We start from the raw sequence: 25704 nt of genomic DNA on the forward strand, positions 1-25704 counted from the left end.
GTTAGGGGAAGGGACAAATGGAGCAGGGCCACTGAAAGCTGTTTGCATAGCAACAGCTTTGCAGCTAACCTTTGGCGTGGTCATTTAACATATCTATAACCTTTAAATGGTTACATAAATATGTTAAATAGCTGTGGCCATGCTCTGAGCCAGCGGAATGGAAGTAACTTCCCCACCAAGACGTAACTGGGGGGCAGATCCCCCGAGTTATAGTGCCTGCGTAAGAGCTTGGAGAAGATTGGCTCCATGACATGGAGCCACACCTGCCCAGACTCACGATGGCAGACCAGTAAAGCTGGAAGAATATGAGAGGGCTAGCAAGTGTAACTGACAGTGGGAGGAGTCAGAAATGGGGCTGCAGAGGAAGATTGGCGCAGAGATTTAAACCGAGCCGCGGCAGCCATTGAGGAGAGAGAATCACCATGCAGCTTTAGCAGAGAACCGGCACTCGGCTTTGGCAGAGGGGCAACCCCCCTCCTTGCAGCCACTGAGAGGGAAGAACCACTCCGTCTTTAGCAGAGTGGGGACTCCCACAGCCCTGCAAGAGAGAATCACAATGTGGCTTTAGCAGAGAACTGCCACTCAGCTTTGGCAGAGTGGCGGCCCTCCACCCCCGCCCTTGCAACCACAGAGGAGGGAGAACCATGAGGTTTTGGCTGAGTGGAGACTCCCGTAGCCCTGGGAGAGAGAACCACAGGCTTTGCTAGAGTGGGGACTCCCTCAGCCCTAGGAGGAGAACCACATGGTTTTGGCTGAGTGGAGACTCTCACAGCCATTGTGTAGAGAGGACCACGCGGCTGGGGCAGTGGAGAGAGAACCTCGAGGCTTTGCCAGAGTGGGGACCCCCGCAGCTTTAGAAGGGGGAACCACCACTCAGCTTTAGCAGAGATCTCGGCGACACAGCTGATGGTGCCAGGAACCCAGGGAGGCCTGCCAGCTGAGATGGATTACTGGGAAGAACTGGGGCCTGCCTGAGCCATGGACTTCTATTTCTTTTCCTGAGATACAGTACCCCAGACTGGGCAAATGGGAAAGAAAGGACTGTGTGTGTTTGTGGGTATTTTAAGGAACTTTGGGATTTTGGTGAAGACATTAGGTCACTACTTTAAGTCTGTATAGCATTAAATAAACATTTCCTTTCCTTTTCACGAATCTCTGGCATTGAGAGACGTCTTTCCTCAGGTGGCAGACATAACGAACCTGGGGGGTTCCTTTCAGGTAATAGTATATCATCCCAGGGCCCCCTTGGCCCCTGTTGTTCTGTAACAGTACCAGAAGGAGAAGAGGAAGAGCAACAAGTGGAAAACTTATTTGAACAAATAATAAAGGAGAACTTCCCCATTCTGGCAAAGAAAATAGACTTCCAGGAAGTCCAGGAAGCTCAGAGAGTCCCAAAGAAGTTGGATCCAAGAAGGGACACACCAAGGCACACCATAATTACATTAGCCAAGGTAAAAATGAAGGAGAGAATCCTAGAAACAGCAAGAGATAAGGACATAGTAACCTATGAAGGAGTTCCCATCAGACTGTCAGCTGATTTCTCAAAAGAGACCTTGCAGGCAAGAAGGGACTGGAAAGAAGTATTCCAAGTTATGAAAGGCAAGGGCCTACATCCCAGATTGTTCTATCCAGCAAAGCTTTCATTTAGAATGGAAGGGCAGATAAAGTGCTTCTCAGATAAGGTCAAGTGAAAGGAGTTCATCATCACCAAGCCCTTATTTTATGAAATGTTAAAGGGACTTATCTAAGGAAAATGAAGATAAAAAAAAACTTGTATAGTAAAATGCCAGCAAACTCACAATTATTAACAACCACACCTAAAACAAAAACAAAAACAAAAACAAACTAAGCAAACTACTACAACAGGAACAGAACCACAGAAATGGAGATCACATGGAGGGTTAGCCACAGGGGAGTGGGAGGAGGAGAGAGGGGGAAAAGGTATGGAGAATAAGTAGCATAGATGGTAGATAGAAAATAGACAGGGGGAGGGCAAGAATAGTATGGGAAATGTAGAAGCTAAAGAACTTATGACACATGGACATGAACTAAAGGGGGGGAATGTAAGTGGGAGAGGGTGTGCAGGGTGGAGGGGAATGAAGGGGGGTAATGGGACAACTGTAATAGCATAATCAATAAAATATATTTAAAAAAGAATAAATATAAATTCTTCCTAGCACTCTTCAATAAAAACAAATGCATTTATCTTTGCTATCCCCCTTTTTAACTTTGCACCCTGAGCATAAAAATGATCTGGCTGTGTCTCTAGCAAGCCCCCCTATCATGCATTTCCACAGACTTACCACACTGACTCTGAAATCCCTGGCAAGTACCTCTTAAACTCTCTTGGCCTTCACCTGATCTACACTTACCTGCAACACTCTGTAGCTTTGCTAATTCTTCTTGCTTGGGAAATCATCCTATTTTCTGAAAAGCTACTTTTATTCTCCTACAAAAGACTATTTTATTTACTTTTACTTAAGGCAGCAATTTCTTAAAATGGTAATTCTTATAGCTTAACTCTCATTCCATTCTTTCCTCCTTTTTTCAGTTAAGGTAAAATAAAATGAACTCTGCTTTGAAATTTACAAGTTTTAGAACATATCTCGAGGCATCTAAAGACTCTGAAAATTACCACAAAAAGACTATAAATCATTTCTTTAAGTTGAAGTTCATCAATTTCTGATATCTATGTAAATGATGGAGCACCAATATGGTGCAGTTAAAAAGTTAAGAACTTTGGGAGTCAAAATTGGTTTCATATTCTAGACCTGCCACTTACTAGGTATATATCCTTGAGACAGTTAATTAACTTTTTGGAACCTCAGTTTTCTTATATGTGAAATAGTGAAAAGTAACAATGAACTTCACAAAAGCATTATGAGAAATAGAAAAATATAATCACAGTGGCTGGAATGTAGTAGACATACGCTCAGTGCTGGTTCACTTCCTCCTTAATGGACTCGGTACATTCACGTGTATCATTAATTTTTATCTGATTTCTATACAATCAATGAATAAAAATGGAAAACACTACTGACATTATAGAGCAGGAGACAGTTATGAAAATTGTCAGACCTTATATTTGAAAAGATTGGGAAACTGTTTTAGGCCAAATAAAGGCAAAAATACATGTGTCCACAAGTGAATTTTTACTATAAGGACCTAAATCACAGGTGGCAAACACCAGGCCTATGGGTGGAATCTGGCCCTCCACCTTGTTTTATCTGGCCTGGCACCTTGTTTCTACCCAGAGGCAGTGCCAAGCTCCTTGCCCCTAGTTAAGAAGTAGTTACATTTATACAGTCCTAAAATTACATTCAGCCCTTTGAAGGCAACCTCAAGGCTGATGTGGCACCCGGTGAAAATGAGTTGGACACCTTTGATGTAAAAGATCCTTTTCTACAAAAACCTCAGGGAAAAAAATCTCATCACATTGATAAAACAGACAATAAATTTAGTGTTAGAAATAAATCTGTTGACACTTAAAAATGAGAATGAATGAGTCAACAATTCTAAACTGCATGATATTCCAACTGTTTCTAAATTACAGACCAGAGATGTCCCAACTCAAGGCCCAGGACGATTATGAATGCAGCCCAACACAAACTGTAAATTTACTTAAAACATTAGTTTTATTACTTAAATATGTGTATTTCCAACATTAGTGATCACAAATGTGGGACCTGCTCAATGATTTTAAAAGATTATCGAAAGGCCTTCTGCATAATTAGGATTATTATGTGAGGACTTTTTCCCTCTTCTGTGGTGGCAGATATCAAGAAAATTATGCATGGACCTTTTTTTTTGCTCATCAGTTCTCATTAGTGTGAGTATATTTAATGTGTGGCTCAAGAGAGTTTTTCTTCTCCCAGTGTGGCCCAGAGACACCGAAAGGTTAGACACCCCTGTTTTGGACTATCACAAGTTTTCTAGAATGGAAAGAAAGGCTGAAATGGGTTACCACAAGTCATTTAAAAAGAATATACAAATTAAGTATCAATTCATGGCACTTATTAAAACTTCTACTTAAAATAGTTTACAAAATCATATAATATATTTGGAAATGTTTTAAGTTCTATGTATTGGGTTGGCCAAATAGTTCACTTGCTTCTTTCTGTAAGATGGCTCTATTAACACTTAGCTGTCTTTAGCTTCATTTGAAATGATTTTGTTAGACTGTATTGTGACAGCTGTCACAGCAACACGCATTTAAAAAAATCAAAATTGGTGTTTTTGTGTAGCTATTTTAATATTGAAGATGGAAGAAAATATGTAACATTTTCAGTATATTAAGCTTTATTATTTCAAGAAATGTGAAAACGCAACCAAAATGCAAAAAGAGATGTGTGCAGTGTATGGAGAAGGTACTGAGACTAATCGAACATGTCAAAAGTGGTTTGCAAACAGGAGATTTCTTATTGGATAATGCTCCATGATTGGGTTAGACTAGTTGAAGGTGATAATGATAAAATCAAGACATTAACTGAGAACAACCTATATTATACCACATGGGAGGATCGCCAACATACTCAAAATATCCAAATCAATAAAGTTATTGGTAAAAATGTAAAATGTCATTGATTGTTCTCAATTAATGGTCTCGATTTAATCATTATAACTTCAGCTGGTCTACCCCAACTGTGGAGCTTTTTCCAGTGAGAAATCTCCAGTGTGAACCTTTGCCAATCCACTTGACATGTTTGATCAGTCTCAGTACCTTCTCCATATACTGCACACATGTCTTTTTGTGTTTCAGTTGCATTTTTACCTTTCTTGAAATAATAAAGCATAATATGCCAAAAATGTTACATATTTTCTTCCATCTTCAGTATTAAAATGGCTACACAAAAACTCACCAATTGTGGTAAGTTTTTCTTAATGCATGTTGCTGTGACAGCTGTCACAAAACAATCTAACAAAATCATTTCGAATGAAGTTAAAGACAACAAAGCACTACTAGAGCCATCTTACAGAAAAAAACAAACTTAAAAGTATGAATACAGGCATACTTCATTTTATTGTGGTTCTCTTTATTGCACTTCACAGGTGTCATGTTTTTTACAAATTGAAGGCAAGACCCTCCACCAGCAAAAAGATTATGACTCACTTTATTACAGTGGTCTAGACCTGAACCCACAATACCTCTGAAGTATGCCTATAGAAGATTGATAAGTCCCTCCTTCCTTTCACATTCCCCTGGCACTTTCCATTAGCAGTCCCTAACACAGATATTAAAAAAAACAAAAATAAAGACAAAACTAATCAACCAAAAGAGAGGGTTACTGAAGCTTCAGGAGTAATTTCACTTTCCCTGGTGGACTGAAAGCCAAAATTACTGACTCCAAGACAAGGAAATCTTTTACTCTCATACCTCATTAGCTACACAGGGTGAAGAGCTGGGTAAAAACATAAAAATGGGATTATTAAGATGCAGAGTCATAACCCAGAATGAAGTTTCCCATAAGATATTATACACATGGAATTAAAAAACGGGCAAAAGACCTGAACAGACGCTTCTCCAAGGAGGACATACAGAGGGTCCAGAGACATATGAAAAGATGCTGAGCATCACTAGCCACAGAGAGGCAAATCAAAACCACAGTGAGATACCACTTCATATCAGTGAGAATGGCCATATCATAAACAAATCAACCAACAACCAGTGTTGGAGAGGATGTGGAGAAAAGGGAACTCTACCTCACTGTTGGTGGAAATGCAGACTGGTGCAGCCACTGTGGGAAAACAGTATAGAATTTCCTCAGAAAACTAAAAATGGAACTGCTTTTTGACCTGCCAATTCCACTGCTGGGATTATATCATAAGAACCCTGAAACACCTATCCAAAAGAACCTATCACCCCAATGTTCATAGCAGCACAATTTACAATAGACAAGTGCTGGAAGCAACCTAAGTGCCCATCAGCAAATGAGTGGATCAAAAAACTATGGTACATTTACACGATGGAATACTATCCAACAGAAAGAAAGAAGGAGCTCTTACCCTTCGTAACAGCATGGATGGAACTGGAGAACATTATGCTAAGTGAAATAAGCCAGGCAGTGAAAGACAAATACCATATGATCTCACCTTTAAGTGTGTTGAGCGTGGGTCACCGGCCAGCAGTGACCATGGAATGCTGTGGATGGCTCGTCGATAAAACACGCGAGAAAAAACACACATGCACAGAGACAGACCAGTTTCTGTGGGGAAGTAGGGACGAAATGGCCACCCCCCCTAGTGGGGAGCACGCTGATTTACAGTCCATACCTGCTTTTATTGGGCTCATTCTGCGTAATAATTCAGGTAAAGTACAGAAGTCATTAGGGGGAAGTAAGGAACTATAGAAAACAAGGAACTCTGCCGGTCTATTGAATCGGGGTCAAAGAGCTGTAAGACTGAGGAACAAACTAACTTCCTCCTTGGACCCCCCTCATTCAATGAGAGCATTCTAAACAAAGAAGGTTTCACAGTAATTTACATATTCTTTCTTAGGCCTGATCACCCGAGGAATCCGCCCTTTTCAGCACAGAGCTGCACCACCCTGTCATTGTTTCAGGCTTAGGTGGAGCAAGGGAACCAAGGCAACCAAGAGATAAGGAGATTTTTCTCCCAGACAATGAGAACTCAGGCTATGTCAAAGCCGAGGAGCGAGGGTCCATCACCCCCTTTTGCTGCAGCCCCCCAAGTCCTTCTTTTGGGGGGCCTCACAAAGTGATCGTGCCTGCCTTAGGTCGTTCCCCCCTTGGGGAATCTTACCCGTCTTTGGCTAACCAACCAAGCTTTTGGGGGTTCAGTTATGAATAAAGCAGCAGAAGCAGCATTCCTGCCAGGGAGATAAACTTTTGTCTCCTTGCTGGCTTACAGTTCCAAGGGCGTTCCTTTAGCCTTAGCCTAGGCAGAGGTTTCAGCTTCTGATACCAGTCAGGGCGGTTCCCAACATAAGTGGAACCTAATCAATAAAACAAATAAACAAGCAAGCAAAACAGAACCAGAGACACTGAAATTAAGAACAACCTGACAGTAACCAGAGGGGAGGTGGGAGGGGATAATGGGGGGAAAGGGGAGAAGGGTTTTCAGGAACTATAAAGGACACATAGACAAATGGGATAATGAGTGGGATCAGGGGAGGGAGGTGTGGATGGCTGGGGTGAGTGGGAAAATGAAGGCAACTGTACTTGAACAACAATTAAAAAAAAAAATCTGATTTGCCCTGGCCAGGTAGCTCAGTTGGTTAGAGTGTCATCCTGATAAACCAAGGTTGCAGGTTCAACCCCCAGTCAGAGCACATAAAAGAATCAACCAATGAATGTACATAAAAGCAGAACACCACATCAATGTTTCTCTCTCTCTTTTCTCTAAAAATCAATAAATTAAAAAAACTAATTTTAGTTAAAAATACATATCTCAAGCAGGAAAACAAGCACTATTTAAACAATGCCAGCAAATCAACAAGTAGGCCAAGTCAGATATCTGTTAACTGCCCCCTAGTTTCAAATATCCACCTGGGAAAAAAATGGAAAAATTACTTCAAATGTTCCAATACCATGAATCAAAGAATTTCTGAAAACTGGTATAACAATCTACTCCACCAAAGCTGATACTGCTGAGGGTGGAAAAAAGGCATCAAAATTGTTTACAAATTCCCTAAGGCATTTTATTCTTCCAAAACAGCATAAGCAGTAAATAACTTTCTAGATAAATATAAATTGCCTCAAAGTGTTATAAAATGCTAGAACTTCTATCTTGAGACTGCAACAGGTAAGTTCAAGATAGACAACAGTTATACCAGAGGGAAATTAACAAGGAAAAGAATTATTCCTCTGCCTCGAAAAGCAAAGTGGTGATTGTGATAGAGAGGAAAGATGGAGACTATTCTCTCACTCAACAAACATTTATTTATAACACTTAGAACATTTGCCATATAAATATACAAACATTATTTAGCATACACCAGGCCTTGTGTTAAGTTCTAGACAGAGAGCAGTGAGCAAGACAGACCCAGAGTTTACTGTTCTCCCTTAGAAGCTAACATAAAGGAGAAACCCTACAGAAAAATAGTAAGTGCATCAGTATGTTAGAACCAAAAATCCATATTTTTTCATTAAGTTACTCAATAGTAATAAAAGTTAATAGCTGTTTATATAATAAACAATTAAGTGAACACTATGTGCCAATTATAATGTCAATCACAGCAGATAAAAGTTCTTACCTTAAAGATTTCACAACCTAGGTTCTTAGGTAAATATATTTTTATACAAGAAATACTACAATAAAAAATTGTATGACTTTCTAAGGAAATACATAGGAGAAAACAACTTAATTCTACTAGGGAGAGGGAACTGCAGTCAGGGAAAGCTTCACATCAGTAAGCTGACCCTTAAAAAAAATAAACAGGAGTTTGCCAGGCAAACAGTTTTAAACAGAGGAGAAAACTAAGTCACAACACAGAATGCAGTATAGTATAGGGGATGGAAGATGGTGCTGGTAAGTGATTTATGGGTCAGTTCATGAAGGTTCCAGGATACTGCCTCGAGCAAAGTTTGAACTATGGTAAATTTATAAAAAACGATGATACCATTATTAGGTCAGGATTATAGAAAAATAACTGATGGCAGTATGGCTATTGAAAAAGGTAAAACATCAGAAGCAGAGAGACTAGTTTTTAAAGGCTACTACTATAAGCCAGAGGAGAGGTGACAGACTAACAGAACAGCAGTGGGAAGGGAGGGAGAAGGAAATCACAGAGAGCAGGGTAAGTGGCTGAAGAACTGGATGCTGGAGGTATAGGAGAGGTGAAGTTGAGTATGGAATTATTCAAGATAAGGGAAATAAGAAGGGAATCAGCATGTTTGGCAAGAAGATATAATGAGTTACATTTTAGATAAGCTGAATTTTATATTTTGAATTTATTAACTCTACTCACTGAAAGAATAGCTCTTCTCATTCATTCCCATTCCAGAATAATATTTATTCATTCAACAATTTCTTTTTGGAATGCTGATCACATATCAAGCACCATTATAAATGCTGGAAATCAGAGAGCAAAGTTCCTGTCTTCTGTTTTAACCTCTTCTTATGATATAAAGACCAGCAAGGAAAAAAATCAAAGTTAAAAATATGGATATATAATACATAATCCATGTGATTTCTTCAAATGGAAGCTTCCGGGTAATATGGTAAAACATGTTTTATTATCAAACTAGAACTGAAAAATTGTAGAATTGGTCTCTTTTTTTCTGATAATGAATACTTGATAATTTATATGTTTGACAGGTTTTAGCTTTCATACATAAGGTTTGTTCATATTGAAACATATTGGTGGCTAATTTTCTTATGTTACACTATCCCAGCGATTTTCAACGTTTTTCACCTCACAACACATATAAACTAACTGCTAAAATTCTGTGGCACATCAAAAAATATATTTTTTGCCAATCTGACAAAAACAACAGGTATAATTTTGATTCATTCACAACAGACAGCTGTTGTTGTATAATGAAAATGAGGTCAGTGCTCCTGACTGAACAGTCAGGCATCACATGTTTTAAAAATTCTTGCAGCAAATCAGTTGAAAATTGCTACACTATCCTAATGACATTAGGGACTTACACTATCAAGAAAGTACTGGAAACTAAAAGGCTACCCCCCTCACACAAACTGAGTTTTGTTCAGACTGCTTTAAAATTTGATGATATTCTTCTCTTTTTAACTTTAAAGTTTCTTTCCTACTTTTCAATGAGACCTAGCTTTGCTAAAGCAAAGTTTTACTATGACCTCTAATTATTAAACAATTAATTCTGTGTTACTATTTCACTCAAGGTACTACAGATATTTTTACCTACATTTTTCTTTTTAACCTCTTAAACATGCTAATAAACAATCTTAGTTCCCAAAGAGCTTATTTAAGAGAAAGTTATTTAACTCTACTACTACTTGTTGGAGAGGAAGTTATCTAACAACTAGCAGACACATTTTTTCTTCTACTCCTTGAGAAACATTTTATTTTCTATTATTTTCAAAAAGATTACTAAATATGTCCTACACCTAGGTCATTTATTCTTTCTTAACACTTACCATTTGTCAGTTTCCCATCACTTTTAATACTTCCAAGTTCCCCAAAGTTATTGTCAGCTCTCTTATTTTCTACCTCTTCATTGGTCATTACTTGGACCAATGGTTCCCAACAAGAGCGGAACAGGCCTTTAGGGACACTTCGAAAATCTGTATTCCTTTTGGTTGTCATAATAATTTGGGTAAGAGAAAAGATAATTGGTAAATGGAGGACTATGGATCCTAGAAGTCCTAATAAGTATGAGACAGACAACCCTGTAATCAAAGAACTGTCTGCATCCCTCAAAATTTTAAGACTCTGCTGGACACTAAGTAGACAAGATACATCACTGCAAGCTGGAGTAGCAGGGAACGTGGTGTAGAAAACGTTTCCGGACTTCCCCCATCTAATTCATTCTTCCTACAAGTAGCCAGAGAGAATCTTGCCATGGCCCTACTATCACTCTTTTACTTAAAACTCATCAAAATAGCACCACTGCCCTCAGACTATCCCAACTCTTTCACGTGGCTTACCTCGATTGAAATATTATGGTGGCTATAATGAATAAAATACACAGTTTCCTTTCCAAAACTGGACTGCGATCTCCTAGGTAATAAAGAGAATCCATCCTACATCACTTAGGACACTCAATCTCCAAATGGCTGTTCTGGTCTGTGTCCTCGACAAGACGGCAAGGTCCTTGAGGGGACAGAAATTCTCTAAACACGCCTCGTTGTAGCTCCAGGCACAGCGCAGCGTTGGGGCTGAAGGAATTAACCGTGGATCGACGAGGACGACGACAATGGAGAATGAAAGCCGCAACCAGGGTTTCAGGGAAAAGGAGGTATACAGAGGTGAGGCAGGATTAGGAGGGACTCCCAGCGGCTGCTACCAGGCCCAGCCGGCAGCTAAGAGCTAGAGAGAGGTGGGAGCGCGGCAGGACTCACCAGTCCTTGATCGATCTCCGAGTCCGGCCGTTTGCTGGAGGGCAGCGAGTACTCTGCGTACCGCAGGCCCTCGCAGGCTGAGCTCCCACCACCACCCGCAGCCATAACAACGTGGCTGAGAGGGACGCGCTGAGCCTCGGTGCCGCGTACGGGAGGGCCGCAGGGACAAACTAGACGGGTTGCTTCGAGGGTTTAGAGGAGGTTGCACCTGCGCTAGTGGAGGGCGGGTCACTGGAAGATCTCACCTAGGCTGGAGCCAGCCTGTTCTGTTAAAGCCTAGAGTCACACTCGGAGCTAGTAGGGTGTTTTGTTTGTCTCAAGGATTTGTTTGGTGTGATCATTCCGCTTCCTGGGTGTAGAGCTAAAATACAGCTGAGACCAAGATGTTATCTTTAGTTAGATTGTAACTCTCTCTCTGTAGTCAATAGAGCCAGGACCTTGTTCCTAAGAATACTGGATGCTGACCAGAATCTCATTGTCCTGAAGGCTTAATGATGCAGAAAGGGAAACTACTGGGTGAGTCAGTGTTCTGGGTGAGGACAGTTTCAGTTAAAGGAAAAGAATCAAAATAAAAGCCCAGGTTAAATAAAATAAGGTTTCTGTTTGTTACATCTGAGTAAGAAATGTTGAGGTCTAAACTAAGGCAATGGCAAGAACAAGGCAAGGACATGGCAAGGAGAGGTGTAGTAACCGTTACTGGTTTCCTCTCCACATTTAATTTCTCTTGCCCTCACTTAACAAGTAACCAAGGATTGACTTTGTCCCCTAATCTCAGGTTGAGCCATGATTTACATAAGTTAGCCAATGTATCCCATCATTCTATCCATAATATTTGTTTTATGGATGGCCACATAGCCCTTCCTGAAAATTGGAATGATATGAAAGGTTTGCTGGGTGCTTCTGGAAAAAGCAGCTTCACCTCTCTTCAGAGGTGCACACAAACAGGGAAGTGTGAAGATGTAATTATGATGGGTAATCATTTGTCAACCATGGGCTAAGGTGACTGTTAATTTATCATCCAAAACATTTAAATAAAACATAGTGCTATAAATAATCATGTTAGGGCAATAAATATAACTGGAACTGCCCTGGCAAACTAGGATATATGGTGCCCCTACCTTAGAAGTGTCCTTAGATGAAGTAAATACCATTGAAAGCCAAAGAGATTAAAAAGAAATTATGAAGTAAAAATTCCCTTATTTTAATTTCTCTTTAACTTTGTATTTAAAACTTTAGGCATTTAAAAAATAAAGAATAGCATTTAATAAGCATTTGAAAAATAAACAATGAACATTCACACACCAAAATCCATATTAAACAATTGTGAAGATTCTGCCACAATTCTATTTTCTTTCTTTTTGTTGAGTATTTTAAAGCAAAGCAAGACAGGATGTTATTTCACTGTGTATTTCAGTATGTGTTCCTGCTAAATATGGACATTTTCTAACATATCACACCACTATGACACCTATTAAAAAACAAAATTCAACGGAATAAATTTGAAGATCTAATTGGCTTTATTAAGTGATTAATGAATTGGTCAGCATCCCATCTAGAAACTAGAAGCATCCTCTCAGGGGTTGTGCAAAATTGAAGGTTTTTATAGGCAGAAAGAGAATGGAACTAAGAAGTTAAAAGGGTGGTTTATTTCTGGCAAGGACACCTTCCCTTAGGAGAAGGCAGTGGGTCTTATCAGGCATATTACTGGTACTTCATTCTCATGGATAAGGAAATTCCAGACTGATTGGCTTAAAATTCTACTTCCAGGAGAAGCAGAAACTGTAATGAGGGTTGGTATCACTGGCTTTTAGGACAAGTGACACCATTTTGGGCCTGTGGCTTTTCTTTTTAATATACCTTACAAAAACTATTAACTTTTTGTGTCACTTAATATCCAATTCTCATCTAAATTTTCCTGATTATTAATAAAAATACTTAAATATCTGGTTTGTTCATATAAGGTTCCAAATCCACAAACAGCAGTTAATGTTTATGTCACATCAGTCTTCATTTAATCACGAAAATTGCTTTCTTCACATTTTTTCGTGCTATTGACTTGTTGAAGAAACTGTTGCCCTAAATTTAAACTAGGTTTTAGTTGAGTTTTCTATTCTTGCAAACAAAGCATTGCAGACATCGAGAAGAGATAGAAGTCAGGTGAGTGGGTTCATGAAAACCAAGGAAATTTCGAGAACATAAGAGTGAAAAATGCTAGACACCTACAGATAAACCAAGTAAGATAAGGATAAAATATGCCCACTGAATCTGGCAAGTAGGTGGTCACTGGAAACTTGAACAAAACGAGTTTCATCAATACTAGGGAGATAATGAGCATCACCCAGCCCACATTCTAGAATATTCTAGAATATATTCTTTTTAAAAATGTATAAGGAGAGCAATGTGTAATTCTATGTCTCCATGTACAGATATCAGAGAATTTACATAGCAGGAAGAGAAGGGAAAACTAGCTAATTTGGATTTTATCATCAATCAGATTGTTGTCAGTGGAAGTGGGGTTTTTGTGATGTCACGAGGAAAGCATTCTAGGATATTCACAAAGGAGGATGAAGTCTGGTGATAATATTTATTTGTGGCACCTGATGTAAAAATCAAAGGAGTTTCCCTGGGTTTCCGGTGTCCCATTTTTGTTGGTCTGCTGTGGAAAAAGTCTAAGCTTGCTTCCATCGGGCCCAGAAGTAGGACCAGTGTTTAGAGATTCTCTGCCATGCCAAGGCTAGTCCATATTAAACCTTAGTCCAGTCCAGTCCAGCCTTTATCACCATTCTGCTAGTGTAGCTTTACAGCCTTTCCAGGCTTGGGCCACCTTAGGAGTCCCTGTAGCCACCAAGGCGACAGGCAGCTGTTAGTCTCACATAGCTGCTATGGAGAGAATGAGGGGACAAATGAGGCGAATACATGTTACTGGGAGAGAGAGAAGGAAGGGCTTTGTTAGCTGGGATTATATTATTTTGGGCTTGGGAAGGACCAGAAGCTTTTTCAAAATAACCAATCAAGGTTATTTTGAGAGGTATACCTCTCAAGGTATAGTTGAGAGGTCTTTTGTGCTTCTGAAGGGTTTGATGAGGGACTTGAAAGTTGGAATATTTTAGTCTAATTAATAGCACGTAAAAACTATTGTTCCAGGAACCGAAGGTATGACCCACCCTGACTCCAGGACGCCATAAGCAGTTCCACTTTTGTGCCTCAGAAGGACTGCAAACAATTCAAGATGGTAAATGAGCCATTGTACTCCAGAGTGAGATGACCAACTGCTCAGGACACAACTAAAGACTACTGACCAGGGAGAGAATGCTGTAGTTTTTTAATCCAATTAACTTTTTCCTGAATTCCAAACTCCTTACCTACACTTTGTTTTCCTTATAAAGGCCATTTTAAAGTGGAATTTAAGACAATCTGTTAAGCTACAAACTTGCCATCTTCTTAGGTCTCTGACCACCTGAACAATGTGTCCATAAAGATTTAATCCCTGTCTCTGTTTACTGGGTCTGGTAGTGACAGGCAGCATGAACACTGGCTTTTCCAGCTACAGGCTCACCCCCTAACAAATCTATTTCCTAGTTCTTACAGGGTTCCATCTCTTATCCAATCCAATCCTATCCCCTAGCTACACTGACAGACCTCTATGATCACCATCTTGGCCTCTGCTACACTTGTGTTTACCTCTCCCTTTCTTGTTCTATCTTTTCTGATCTGCAGGGAATGGACCAGTGGTTCCTGGGGGAGTATGTGAACCTGTAACTTCCTAGGGAAGCAAGCCAACTTATGCTTCCTAATTGATTATGCTTAATAATGTCAGATTTCCTTTACTCCTTTCCTTTATTAATATCTAGCCACCTACACTGACAAGATGATTAGATTTTGAAAATTACTATTTCTCACTCTTGCCTAATTGCTAAATGTTCATCCACTGGAACTTAAAGTAGGAAAACAGTGAAATGCTTTGCCTTGTTCCCCCTAATATTTCACTAAACTACCTACAATAAGGAAATGCAAGCTGAGGAGCTGTTTCAGGCAGAACTTTATTTATATTCTTATAGGAGATTTAAAAGACAAAAAAAGGAACTTCAAGGAAGTCACTATGGGATAAGCCAACAAACAAACAAACAAAAACAAACAAACAAAAAAAAACCCCACCTGTTTTCATGTTTAACTTCAACATGTAATTTCAGTTGCAGTTGCCTTACTGCCAATAGTTGGTAAGTTGGCTTTGGCCTATGTCAAAGGTAGTAAATAGCTGCCATTTGTGGAGTTGTCATGGAAAATGGGTATCTGCATTGTGTAGATGTGTCTAATGGTCATCCAGAGCAGCATCTGCTGCTCAGGTGCCAGCTAGAGATAATCCCCTGAAAGAAAAGCTGGCACTAGTGCACATCTGTGATTTTCTGGAGCCAATTTACATTTTGTGCTTTTGTCTATCTGAGCCAAAACAGCATTAACAATGCCAAAGCCCAGTTTTCTGATTATTTTCAGGCTGATTGAATCTGGCACATGACATGGTTTTATCTAATTAACCCATATGTGGTACAAAACAAAACAAATTTGAAATGGAAAGCTCTTCCTGCCTTTATTGAAAGACTAAGGTGAATATATAATTATTTTGTCCTTATTTCTCAGCCAAACTTATAGTTGAGAGGTCTTTTTCACTAGACACTAAAACAAGTTCTATATATTACCTGCCTATTATAATTAAAATTTGTTTTATACTTTCCAAAATCCAGTTCTTCCTTTTCTTTCTCTGTCCCAAAAGGAGGAAAAATGTGTGGGAGCTATGTTCTGAATTACAGTATAAGGAATATATTTGGTCTTTGTCCCTGGTTCCTGGCACAAAACTCCTAAAACCTTTGGAATTTCCAGAGTGATATGAGTATCATTTTTTATCCATAAAAAGCTTCTTTTGAGCAGAGTCTGAGTTAATGCTAATGAGTGGTTTATGAAGGAGTCCCTACATAGCCTTAGGATCCGGCTGGTGGCCAGAAAGACTTAAGTGATTAGAAAGTTGGAATGAGGTGGAGTTTGTGTGTTGCTCACACTACCTGTTGCACATGTTTAAACACTTCAGGAGTGGAGACCTAATTAGAAAAGGTCATTCAACAAGGGAAATGGCTATAAGAAATAAGAAAAGATGGCCCACTACATGACTTGTTTAGCTGGCCACCTTCAGGGTTAGGAACTTTGTTTTGATCTGTTACAGATTGTTATTATGATATTGTCAGACTTGCTGATCTTTTTTTGTAGCATTCAAACTCATAGTCTATTGTCTTTTCCACTGCTTGAATTTAGATGCTCATACTAAAATAATGGTGGTGTTACAGAACAGAACTGGCAGTGGTGGGCATACGATATACTATTACCGAATGGAGCCACTCTTGTGCTCTGGGGATCCACCCCCCCACAGTAGGTTCACCTTGCCTGCCACCAGGGAAAGATGTCTCTCAATGCCAAAGATTGTTGAAAAGGAAAGGGCTTATTTATTAAAAAAGTTATACAGATTTAGAGTAATGACTTAATGTCTTCATTAAAAATACTAAAGTCCTTTAGAATACCCACAAACTAACAGTCTTTCCTTCTCCCCTTTGCCCAGTCCAGGGTACTGTATCTCAGGAAAAGAAGTAGAAGTCTGTGGTTCATATAGCCCCTCAGTTCCAGCACCATCTGCTGGGTTACCACTGTGATCTCTAGTTAATCCAAAACCATGTGGCACCTTCTCATGGCTGACCAATAAGAGTCCTTTTACCCCTTTTCTTCCAGGCAAAGTCTCTCCTGCTTCCTAAGCCACGTAGCAAAAAGGGAGCACCCTAAAACTGCATGGTCCCATCTTTTGCCAAAGCCGCATGGCCCCAAAAAGCTCCAGCATGGCTGCTGAAACTGGATTTAAATCCCAGCACCAATCTTCCTCTGCAGCACTATTTCCAACTCCTCCCACAGTCAGTTACACCTACCAGCATTCCTGTATTCTTTACTGGGCTGCCATAGTAAATCTGGGCAGGCATAGCCCCATGGTGTGGAGCCAATCATCTCCAAGTTCTCACTCAGGCACTGTAACCAAGGGGAGTTGCCTTCCAGTTGCATCCTGGGTTGAAGTCACTCCCATCCCCCTGGCTCAAAGAAGGCCACAGCTATTTAACATAACATATCTATGAAACCACTTAAAGGTTATAGATATGCCAAATGACCATTCTAGAGGTTAGCTGCAAAGCTGTCGCTATTCAAAACAACTCTCAATGGCCTTACTCCATGAGTCCCATCCCCCAGCTCAGACTTGTGGGGATGAGGACATCCTATATATATATATTTTTCTAATATTTAGTGGACACCCTGAGTTCTGGACCCCATTACAAATCCCCATTTGAGCTTTCCCCCTCCCCCTGCCAGCTTTGCTACACCCTGTTACAATGGCACAAAGAATAGAAATGATCTACCAAACCCTACCTCCTTTTAATTCAAAATGATTTGAACTCTGTTTCTACTATACATAAATTGCTTGCATATCCATTTGGATCAAGAAGATAAAGACTAATGAGATTCATAAGTCTGATTGTCTTTTGCCAACTACACTTGATTTATTAATTAATGCCTGTACCTTAACTCAACAAGGTCTGTTATCCATGTTAATACAAGTGAAACCTGAAATGGCTATAAAACTATGGCCAACAGTTGGCAGTGGTAAGTCAAACAGCAGGTGTTAGACTGGTGGGGTCAGATGGGACCTTGGTTCAGCAACCTCAGTACTTGAGGTCTGACTAGGAAAGAATTTGGAGCCAAGGATCAAACTGTAAGAGAAAGTTTGTATAGAAAGTAGAAGATGTGCTCATGAAACAGGTTACAAATGCAGAAGGGTCCTTGGAGCTTAGGAAAGAGAAGGGTAAGCTAACATGCCTGGATGGGGTCAGTGGAGGGCGAGGTAAAAAGTCCACAGATGCTTCTGGAAGGGAGAGTATGCTGGGTCTGCTGTCCTAAGGGCTTTTAACGGTGGAGATTTCAGGGAAGCTTTCAAGGGAGGATCCCCAAAAATATTCATCAGCTTTTCAGGTGTGTCCTTTCAAGGTTGTGGTCTCTGCTGATTGGTCGATGCCAGGGCAGGGGTCATGAGTCATTGCAGCTGGTCCTGATGTCAGCTGTGGCATCACTTACCTGGTTTTGTTGCTTTTCTGGACCTGGAGATGAAACACAACTGAGGCCTAGATGTATTTGATGGGGGTCAGAACCTTGTCCTGGGGGGCTTAATGATTAAAGACTATTCTTTGGCCCCCCTCTTCATTCATTCCCCCTCTAAGGGGGTCTAACCTGTATGACTAGCAACATGAGAGGGGAGGAAAGGTCAGGGGAAGGTCTGAACTACATGACCAACAATCTGAAAGGTCAGGGGGTCTAAACCACCATATACCAGGGGAGGAAAGGCTACCCTGGGGTTGAGGTCTTTGTTTTCCCACTTTTGCCCTTTGCTAGGCACCTGGGGCTTTCCACCCTCTTGACCTTCTGTACCTGGCCCATCATTCTTGCTCTGCTCATGTTTGTCTAACTGCCAACCCCACAACTACAATGGGTGCAGAAGCCCAGGCCTAACACTTATGGAACTCTTATGGGTCACCCTGGGCTTTGGAAATTTTAGATGGAAAATGTAACATGACACTGTATTTTAATAGCTCAGGTACCCTGGCTAAATCCTAATCTTAAAATCTTAATAGTTAAATTGGCTGGTATAGGAACTATTCTTTTTTTTAAAAAGATTTTATTTATTTATTTATTTTTTAGAGAGAGGGAAAGAGAGGGGAAAGAGGGAGAGAAACACTGATGTGATGTGAGAGAGAAATATCAATTGGCTACCTCCTGCATGTGCCCAAACCAGGGACCAAACCCGCAACCAAGGCATGTACCCTCACCAGAATTGAACCAGTGACCCCTTGCCTTGCAGACTGATGCCTAACCAACTAAGCCATACCAGTCAGGGCAGAACTATTCTTAAGAACACTCAAGCACTTCCAATGGGAAGTAAATTAGTCATATTAAAAAATAACAGTATATGGAGAACCCATCTTACTGTCAGATCATAAAAATCAAAGAGGTACATAGTTACACCCTCACACTATATGAAATGAAATTCTGAATTCACCCAAACCTGATCTATTTTATCTACTCCAACAAACAATAATATATAATACATAGAAAAGAGACATTTTTGTTGGAAAGGATTAAAGAATTCCTCTGTTATACTAAGTAACTCCTATGTAATAACATTAAATTTATATTAAACACTACAAGGATATGGTATAATACTGAGGTTATAGGTAAAGTAACTTCACCTGAGGCTAATATAGCTTAAAACAATATTAACACTGAAATCAAATGCACTGGCATATTGGATTCAATCCTGCCCATGAAGTTATGTTTATAGAAGCTGATTGGCCAGAAGAAAAAATAGAATTTTAGATCATAAAATAACTAATATATTTTGTTCATTAGGCAAAACTTATCATAAGGTTCAAATGTCAATAGATGAAGGAGGAAAACATAATTAATTTGATAAAAAATATAATATATGTGAAGGATTCTTTGGTTGACTGGGATTTTATTCCCTTCAAACTCAGTCTTACTCAATATAAGTCACATCATGTTTTAATTTATGTTATTGGACCATTGTTATTATTCCTCTTCTTGTTAAGTAAGTGCTATACTAGATGCATAAAGTAAACTTGGATCATAATAGCTCACAGGTTAGAAATGATCCAGAGTGGGCTTTACAATGAAGGCCTGTTGGGCCCCAACTACCCTCCATTTACCTACCCTTGCCCTTTTGGGAAGATTTAGCCTTAATCCACATTCCATGTTTGGTCTCCCCCCACCCCCAGTGCTTCATCCTTTCAACAGCACTGACGCTGTGACTTCCCAGCAATGAGCCTTTCTACCACCATGTGACCACATTACCCAACCAAGAGCTTGATCACAAATGAATTCTTCAGAATGATTTATGACCAAATGGGTGAACAAAAGGGGCTACCTGACAGACTCGATAAGGTTGGGGCTAACTTGGCTGGCACGGCCACCACATATGATAAGGTCTGGGTTTAGTGTGTGACAGGGTCTGAGCAGGTGGTAACTCAACCAGTGAAACCTCTATGGGGCCAAAGCTGAGGAGAGATGGCCCACATGGTGAATAGATTGGTTACATATAAGGGGATTGAGCAAATAAGTACATTTCTTAATGATAAGGAAGGAATTAGGTTATTACTTTTTGAAGGTAAGATTTGAAAAAAGGAACATGAGAAACACTTTGGCTATTTGATCAGAATTAGTGTAAACTCATAGTTTTATGTTCATATTCATGTCTATCTGTGTAAGTTTTCTATTGGTATTGTAACAAATTACTGCAAATTTAGTGGCTAAAAATGACACTCAGTTATGAGCTCACAGTTCTGCAGGCTAGAAATCCAGAAGGGACTGGTCTGGATTCTATTGTCAGAGTCTCACAAATCAAGGTGTTGGTCAAGCGGGACTTTTTACATGAAAGCCTGGGAATAGGATCAGCTTATTTGAGGTTGTGTGCAATTGTAGGACTGAGATCCCTATCCTATTTCTGGCTGTAAGCCGGGGCCATCCTTGGCTACTTGGGACCACCGACATTTTTCAACATATTGCCTTTCCACTTTCAAGCCAGTAACAGCATGGCAGACCTTGTGCCTCACGTCTCTGACTTCCCTCTGCTTCCAGCTGGAGAAAACACTCTGCTTTTAAATGACTCACCTGCATAGGCCAGGTTTACCTCAATAATCTTATTTTAAGGTCAAATGATTTAGAACTGAATTATACCTGCAAAATCCCTTCAAAGCAGTACCTACATTAATGTCTGATTGACTAAAGGAAAACCTAAAGAAAGCTATCTTTAGAATTCTCTGTGCTATACTATCTATTTGTCAATGGGTCAATGATATATATCTATGTGAATATAGAAAAATAAATATATGTATGTGCATATATATATTTTCTATATATGTCTTCAGAAAGCCTAGAAGCAATGATACTCTTGTAACAATGAACATATATTGCAAATGTTGGTGTCTAAATACCAGTCCCCACTCAAATGAAACAAGCCTCCTTGGAGAAATAGACAATTCCATGGAAGAAGTAGGGAACATACAAGATAAGTCTGGAACATCTTGTTATACCAGAAAGTAAGGAAGAACTCAAAGAATGATGAAGATATGTCAAAAGGATACAGGGTCCAGCGTGAAGGGGTTCTCACTGGACAAATGTGGCACTGAAACAAAATAATGACAGTAATGGATTATAACCCACTGAGTCAAATAAGTATCCATGAGCCTTATTTATATAAATGAATACACAAGGAACAAGGGAAAGCTCTTCCTTAAAGTAAAATGTCAGCTAATAAATGTTGAAAGAATGAGGGAGTTAGAAATTACTATGTTGCAATTATAAATGATTCCAGCAAAGAAAATCAGTGGATGCTAAAAACAGTGGTTAAAAGTTTGATGAGAAATGGGGTATTTACATAGCATCAAAGTATCTCCCCATAAATTGCAAATCAGTTGCTTATTAATTATTCATTAACTATAGAGTAGAGAAAGCCAGTATGCACTACTTAACCAAGTGATAATAGTCTGCGTTGCCAGTAATCGGACAAACTGCCATCATGTATCCCAGTATAAGGCACTGAGAAAAGCAGAGCATCTCTGCTGTGCTATGTCTGCCAAAATGCATAGCTTTAATTGAATCTTGAGGAAACTTCCAACAAACCTTTGTAAAGGGCACTCTGCAAAAGTACTGGCCTACACTCTTCAAAATGTCTCCAGGTTGTGCTGACCAGTGTGGCCCAGTTGGTTGGGCATCATCCTGCAAGGTGAAAGCTGGCCAGTTTGAATCTTGGTCAGGGCACATGTCTGGGTTGTTGGTTTAGTCCCCATCAGGGTTGCATGTGAGAGGCAACAGATCAAAGTTTCTCTCCCTCTTTCTCCCACCTTTCCCCTCTCTCTAAAAATAAATTTAAAATCTTTTTAAAAATGTCAAGGTCATTATAGACAAGAAAAACTAGAAACAGTTTCAGCTTGAATGACACCAGAGACACAACTAAACAGTCCTGGATCATGAAGAAAAAGGGGGAAAGGGAAGAATTTTGCTTTTTCTGTTAGTTTTATTGTGAAGGATTTTAGGGGGACAACTGGAAAAATTTGAATGGAATCTATTGCTTAGATGGTAGAAGGCATCCATGTAAATTTCTTGGGTTTTATGGTATACTATGGTTATGTGGAAGAGTGTCTATTTTTAGAAAACACACACTTAATTATTTAGGAATAATGGGGCTATGTGTCTACAACTCACACTCAAATGCTTCAGCAAAAAATTTTAAAGCCCAGGTGTGAGTCAAATTGTGTCCCCTAAAGAGATTTACCTATGAACCCTATACCTGTGAATGTGATGTTATTTGGAAATGGAGCCTTTGTAGATGTAGTCAGGTTAAGATAAGGTCATACTGATTAGGGTGGGCCCTAAATACAATGACCAGTGTCCTTATAAAAGAGAGAGATTTGGGGACACATGAACACACAAGGAAGAAGACCGTGTGATGGCAGAGGCAGAGATTGGAGTGATGTAATTATAAGTCAAAGAAAGCCAACGATTTCCAACAAACATCAGAAGCTAGATGGTAAACACAGAACAGATTCTCATTCAGAGCACACAGGAGGAACCAATTCTGCTGCCACCTTGATTTTGAACTTCTAGCCTCCAGATTGTGAGAACATGCACTTCTGCTGTTTTAAGCTACCCAGTTTGTGGTACTTTGTTATGTCAGCCCTAGGAAACTAATACGAACCCTTTGTTTGTTTGCCATTAATATCAGCATCTTATCTATATAATTTTCTGGACTTAAATATGCTAAAAGCAATAAAAGAGATATACAAATAGAGACAGACATAGAGAGCAGACTGAGAGCTCTGGGGTGGGGGTTGAGGGTGGAGGGATTGAGCAAAAAGGAAAAAGGACTCATGGACATGGACAATAGTGTGGTGATTGCAGTGCAGAGGGAACAAATGGTAATGAAAAAAATACAATAAAAGAAGAAAAAAAGAATCTATTGCTATGTATATGTAAAAAATGTGTCATTTTTGCTATGTACATATCTGTCATCCACATACCTGTTGGGGACATGCATAGAATTTCACTGTATTTACTATAGTTTGAATGTTTGTGTCCCAGCCACCTTCCCCAACCAATTTGTATATTAAAATTCTAACCCCAATGGTGAGGGTATTAGTAGGTGGGGCCTTTGGAAGCCCTTTTTAAAAAAAGATTCCACAGAACTCCTTAGCCCAGTCTCCCATGTGAAGACACAACAAGCAGTCTGTGACTTGGAAGAGGGTCCACCAAACCATGCTGGTGCCCTTATTACAGACTTAAAGTCTCCAAAACTGTAAGCAACAAATTTCTGCTGTTTGTAAGTCACCCATTCTGTGGTATTTTGTTAAAGCATTCTGAATGGACTAAGATGACATTTTTTAATCCTTACCTCCTTGCTGCATAGTATCTCCTTTAAAATGTCCAACATGATTAAACAGAGCTTGGTAGTGGACAGATCAGTACAGAGTCAGATGAGTTAGATTTGAAGCCTGATTTTGGAAATAACGGAGGAAGCAAAAGTGCCTAACAAGATGTGACACATATTAGAAGTAGCCCAGTAACTGTGTGAGTGTGTGTGTGTGTGTGCATGCGCACGTGTGTGGTATGTGGCAATAATTCTGAGTTGCTTATGTTACCTTTAAAATTCATTGGTTAGCCCTGGCCAGGTAGCTCAGTTAGTTAGAGTGTCATCCCAATACACCAAGTTGTGGGTTGGATCTCCACTCAGGGTATATACAAGAATCAAACAATGAATGCATAAATGAGTGGAACCACACATCAATGTCTCTCTCTCTCTCTCTCTGCCTTAAATCAAGAAATAAAAATTTTAAAATATAAAATAAATTCATGGGTTATATCAGGATAAATAATGAGGTTCTAAATGTAATCTTTCTTTTTAACCTCTGGCCCTCCTGTAGAGAACATTTGCATTACTATATAAGAGTCACCATCTCACTAATACATGCCACAGTACTATTTGCAGTTCTAGATTATGGAGTATGCCATTGTTAACTTGTTAAATAATAACTATAAAAACACTTTATACTTTCCAGTATAAAATTATCACATTTGGTCCTGAAATCATGTAAAAGCAAATGGGTAGGATATGTCTTACAGAGAAGGAAACTGAAGTTCAGAGGAGTAGAGTAATTTGTTCAAGGTCATGAAGCTTTTAAGAAAAGATGATATGGGTACCTTCCTGTTTAAAATTCACACAATACCAGTGTCAGTCATCCCTTTAGAACACAGTTCAGAATTCTCACCAGAATTAAACATCTGGTTTGAAGCCCAGATTGTTGATGGTGTCTGAGAACTAATCCACCTATTACTATTTATAACATGATTCATTTGATTGCTTCATTTATTTTCCCAGCTTAAAACTCAACCTTGACATTTCATAGCCCAGAAGCACATTTTTCTTGAATTAAATGCACCCTAAAAGGAAATAACAGCATGATGTTCCAAGGTCTTTTGCCTCAGAAAAAGCATTGCAGGAAAACACAACCAAGAAATAGAAAACATTATGTTTTTATTTGGGTTTCCATTTTGCTTTTGTGGTCAGATTCTTTGTGAATATGTTTTAGGACAAAATCTCCTGGATTGTTTTAACTAAATTGAGCCCCCAACCTCTATCTAATATTGACATAGTATAAACTGTATTGTTTTTCTAGTATTTTACCAATTCTTCATACATTACAACCATGTTACTTTATGAAGAGCAAAATGGTGATGTGAGTTTTTCAAAATGCTTTCATTTCTCACCACACTGTGCCACAAAACCCATCTTAAGGATGTGACGTTTCTGCACTCCAGTGACAAGAACTGTGTGACTTCTTCAGGGTCAGCTGCATGGGGTCTAACAAAACTACGTACCAGAAATGTGTTTGGAAGGAGTTTCCAAAAGTGCTGTCTAAACAGTTAAAAATTTTTTACATCAATAAATAATTTTTATATCTTCACTTTTTCCACATTCTCCTGAAAAGTGTCAGGTATTAAATTCACTACCATAGCTTAGGTTTTAGTGCATTTTGTGTACATATTTCTGTTATTCTTCATTCACAGACCAGCTGATGATTCTTCTGCTATCCTCCATGGTATCTACTCAATCACAAACTACAAAAAAGGCCAAATTGTCCTACTTGCATACAGCCTTATGGTCTCAGCCTAATGTTCTAAGAAATGATCTATTAGAAGCAATTTACAATACATAGATGGTATGCATTCATTAGATTATGTTGTACACATGAAATTTATATATTGGCCAATGTTATCTCAATAAAAAATAATTAATTCAAAATATGTTCAAGACTTTTCCATGTACTTTGTCTATTTTTTGGCCTTCTAAGCTATTATTCTGTTACAGTTTAGTAATTTCTTCTAAAGTATAGGGAACCTATCTGAGTGGCATGGAGAATGTAACCCAGCTTCTGACTCAGAAAACCAGAGGGGAGCAAGTTGGCACACAAGAACAGAGCCCACAGATTGGTTCTCCCAGGGGAATCAGGCCTGCATTGTACCTAGGCTGCTTTGAGGCTTGCTTTTTGCTAAAACTCT

General features: G+C 39.3%; 1 protein-coding gene across 2 annotated transcripts in view; it reads right to left on the minus strand.

Annotated features, from left to right (window-relative positions):
* The window catches only part of DNAJC15 (DnaJ heat shock protein family (Hsp40) member C15), an 80405-nt gene extending 69173 nt beyond the window's left edge, over window positions 1-11232 (minus strand). Inside the window, exon 1 of one of the 2 annotated variants that reach the window (XM_045839288.1) lies at window positions 11002-11232. In XM_045839288.1, coding sequence (XP_045695244.1) covers window positions 11002-11106 — 105 coding nt within the window. In that variant the 5' untranslated portion in view covers window positions 11107-11232. The remainder of the gene's footprint in view (window positions 1-11001) is intronic. The other variant, XM_045839289.1, reaches the window with a different exon arrangement.
* Between the last annotated feature and the right edge of the window lie 14472 nt (window positions 11233-25704).

Source organism: Phyllostomus hastatus, unplaced genomic scaffold (genome assembly GCF_019186645.2).
Source record: "Phyllostomus hastatus isolate PE091 unplaced genomic scaffold, TTU_PhHast_1.1 phas_contig_29, whole genome shotgun sequence".
Lineage (NCBI taxonomy): Eukaryota > Metazoa > Chordata > Mammalia > Chiroptera > Phyllostomidae > Phyllostomus > Phyllostomus hastatus.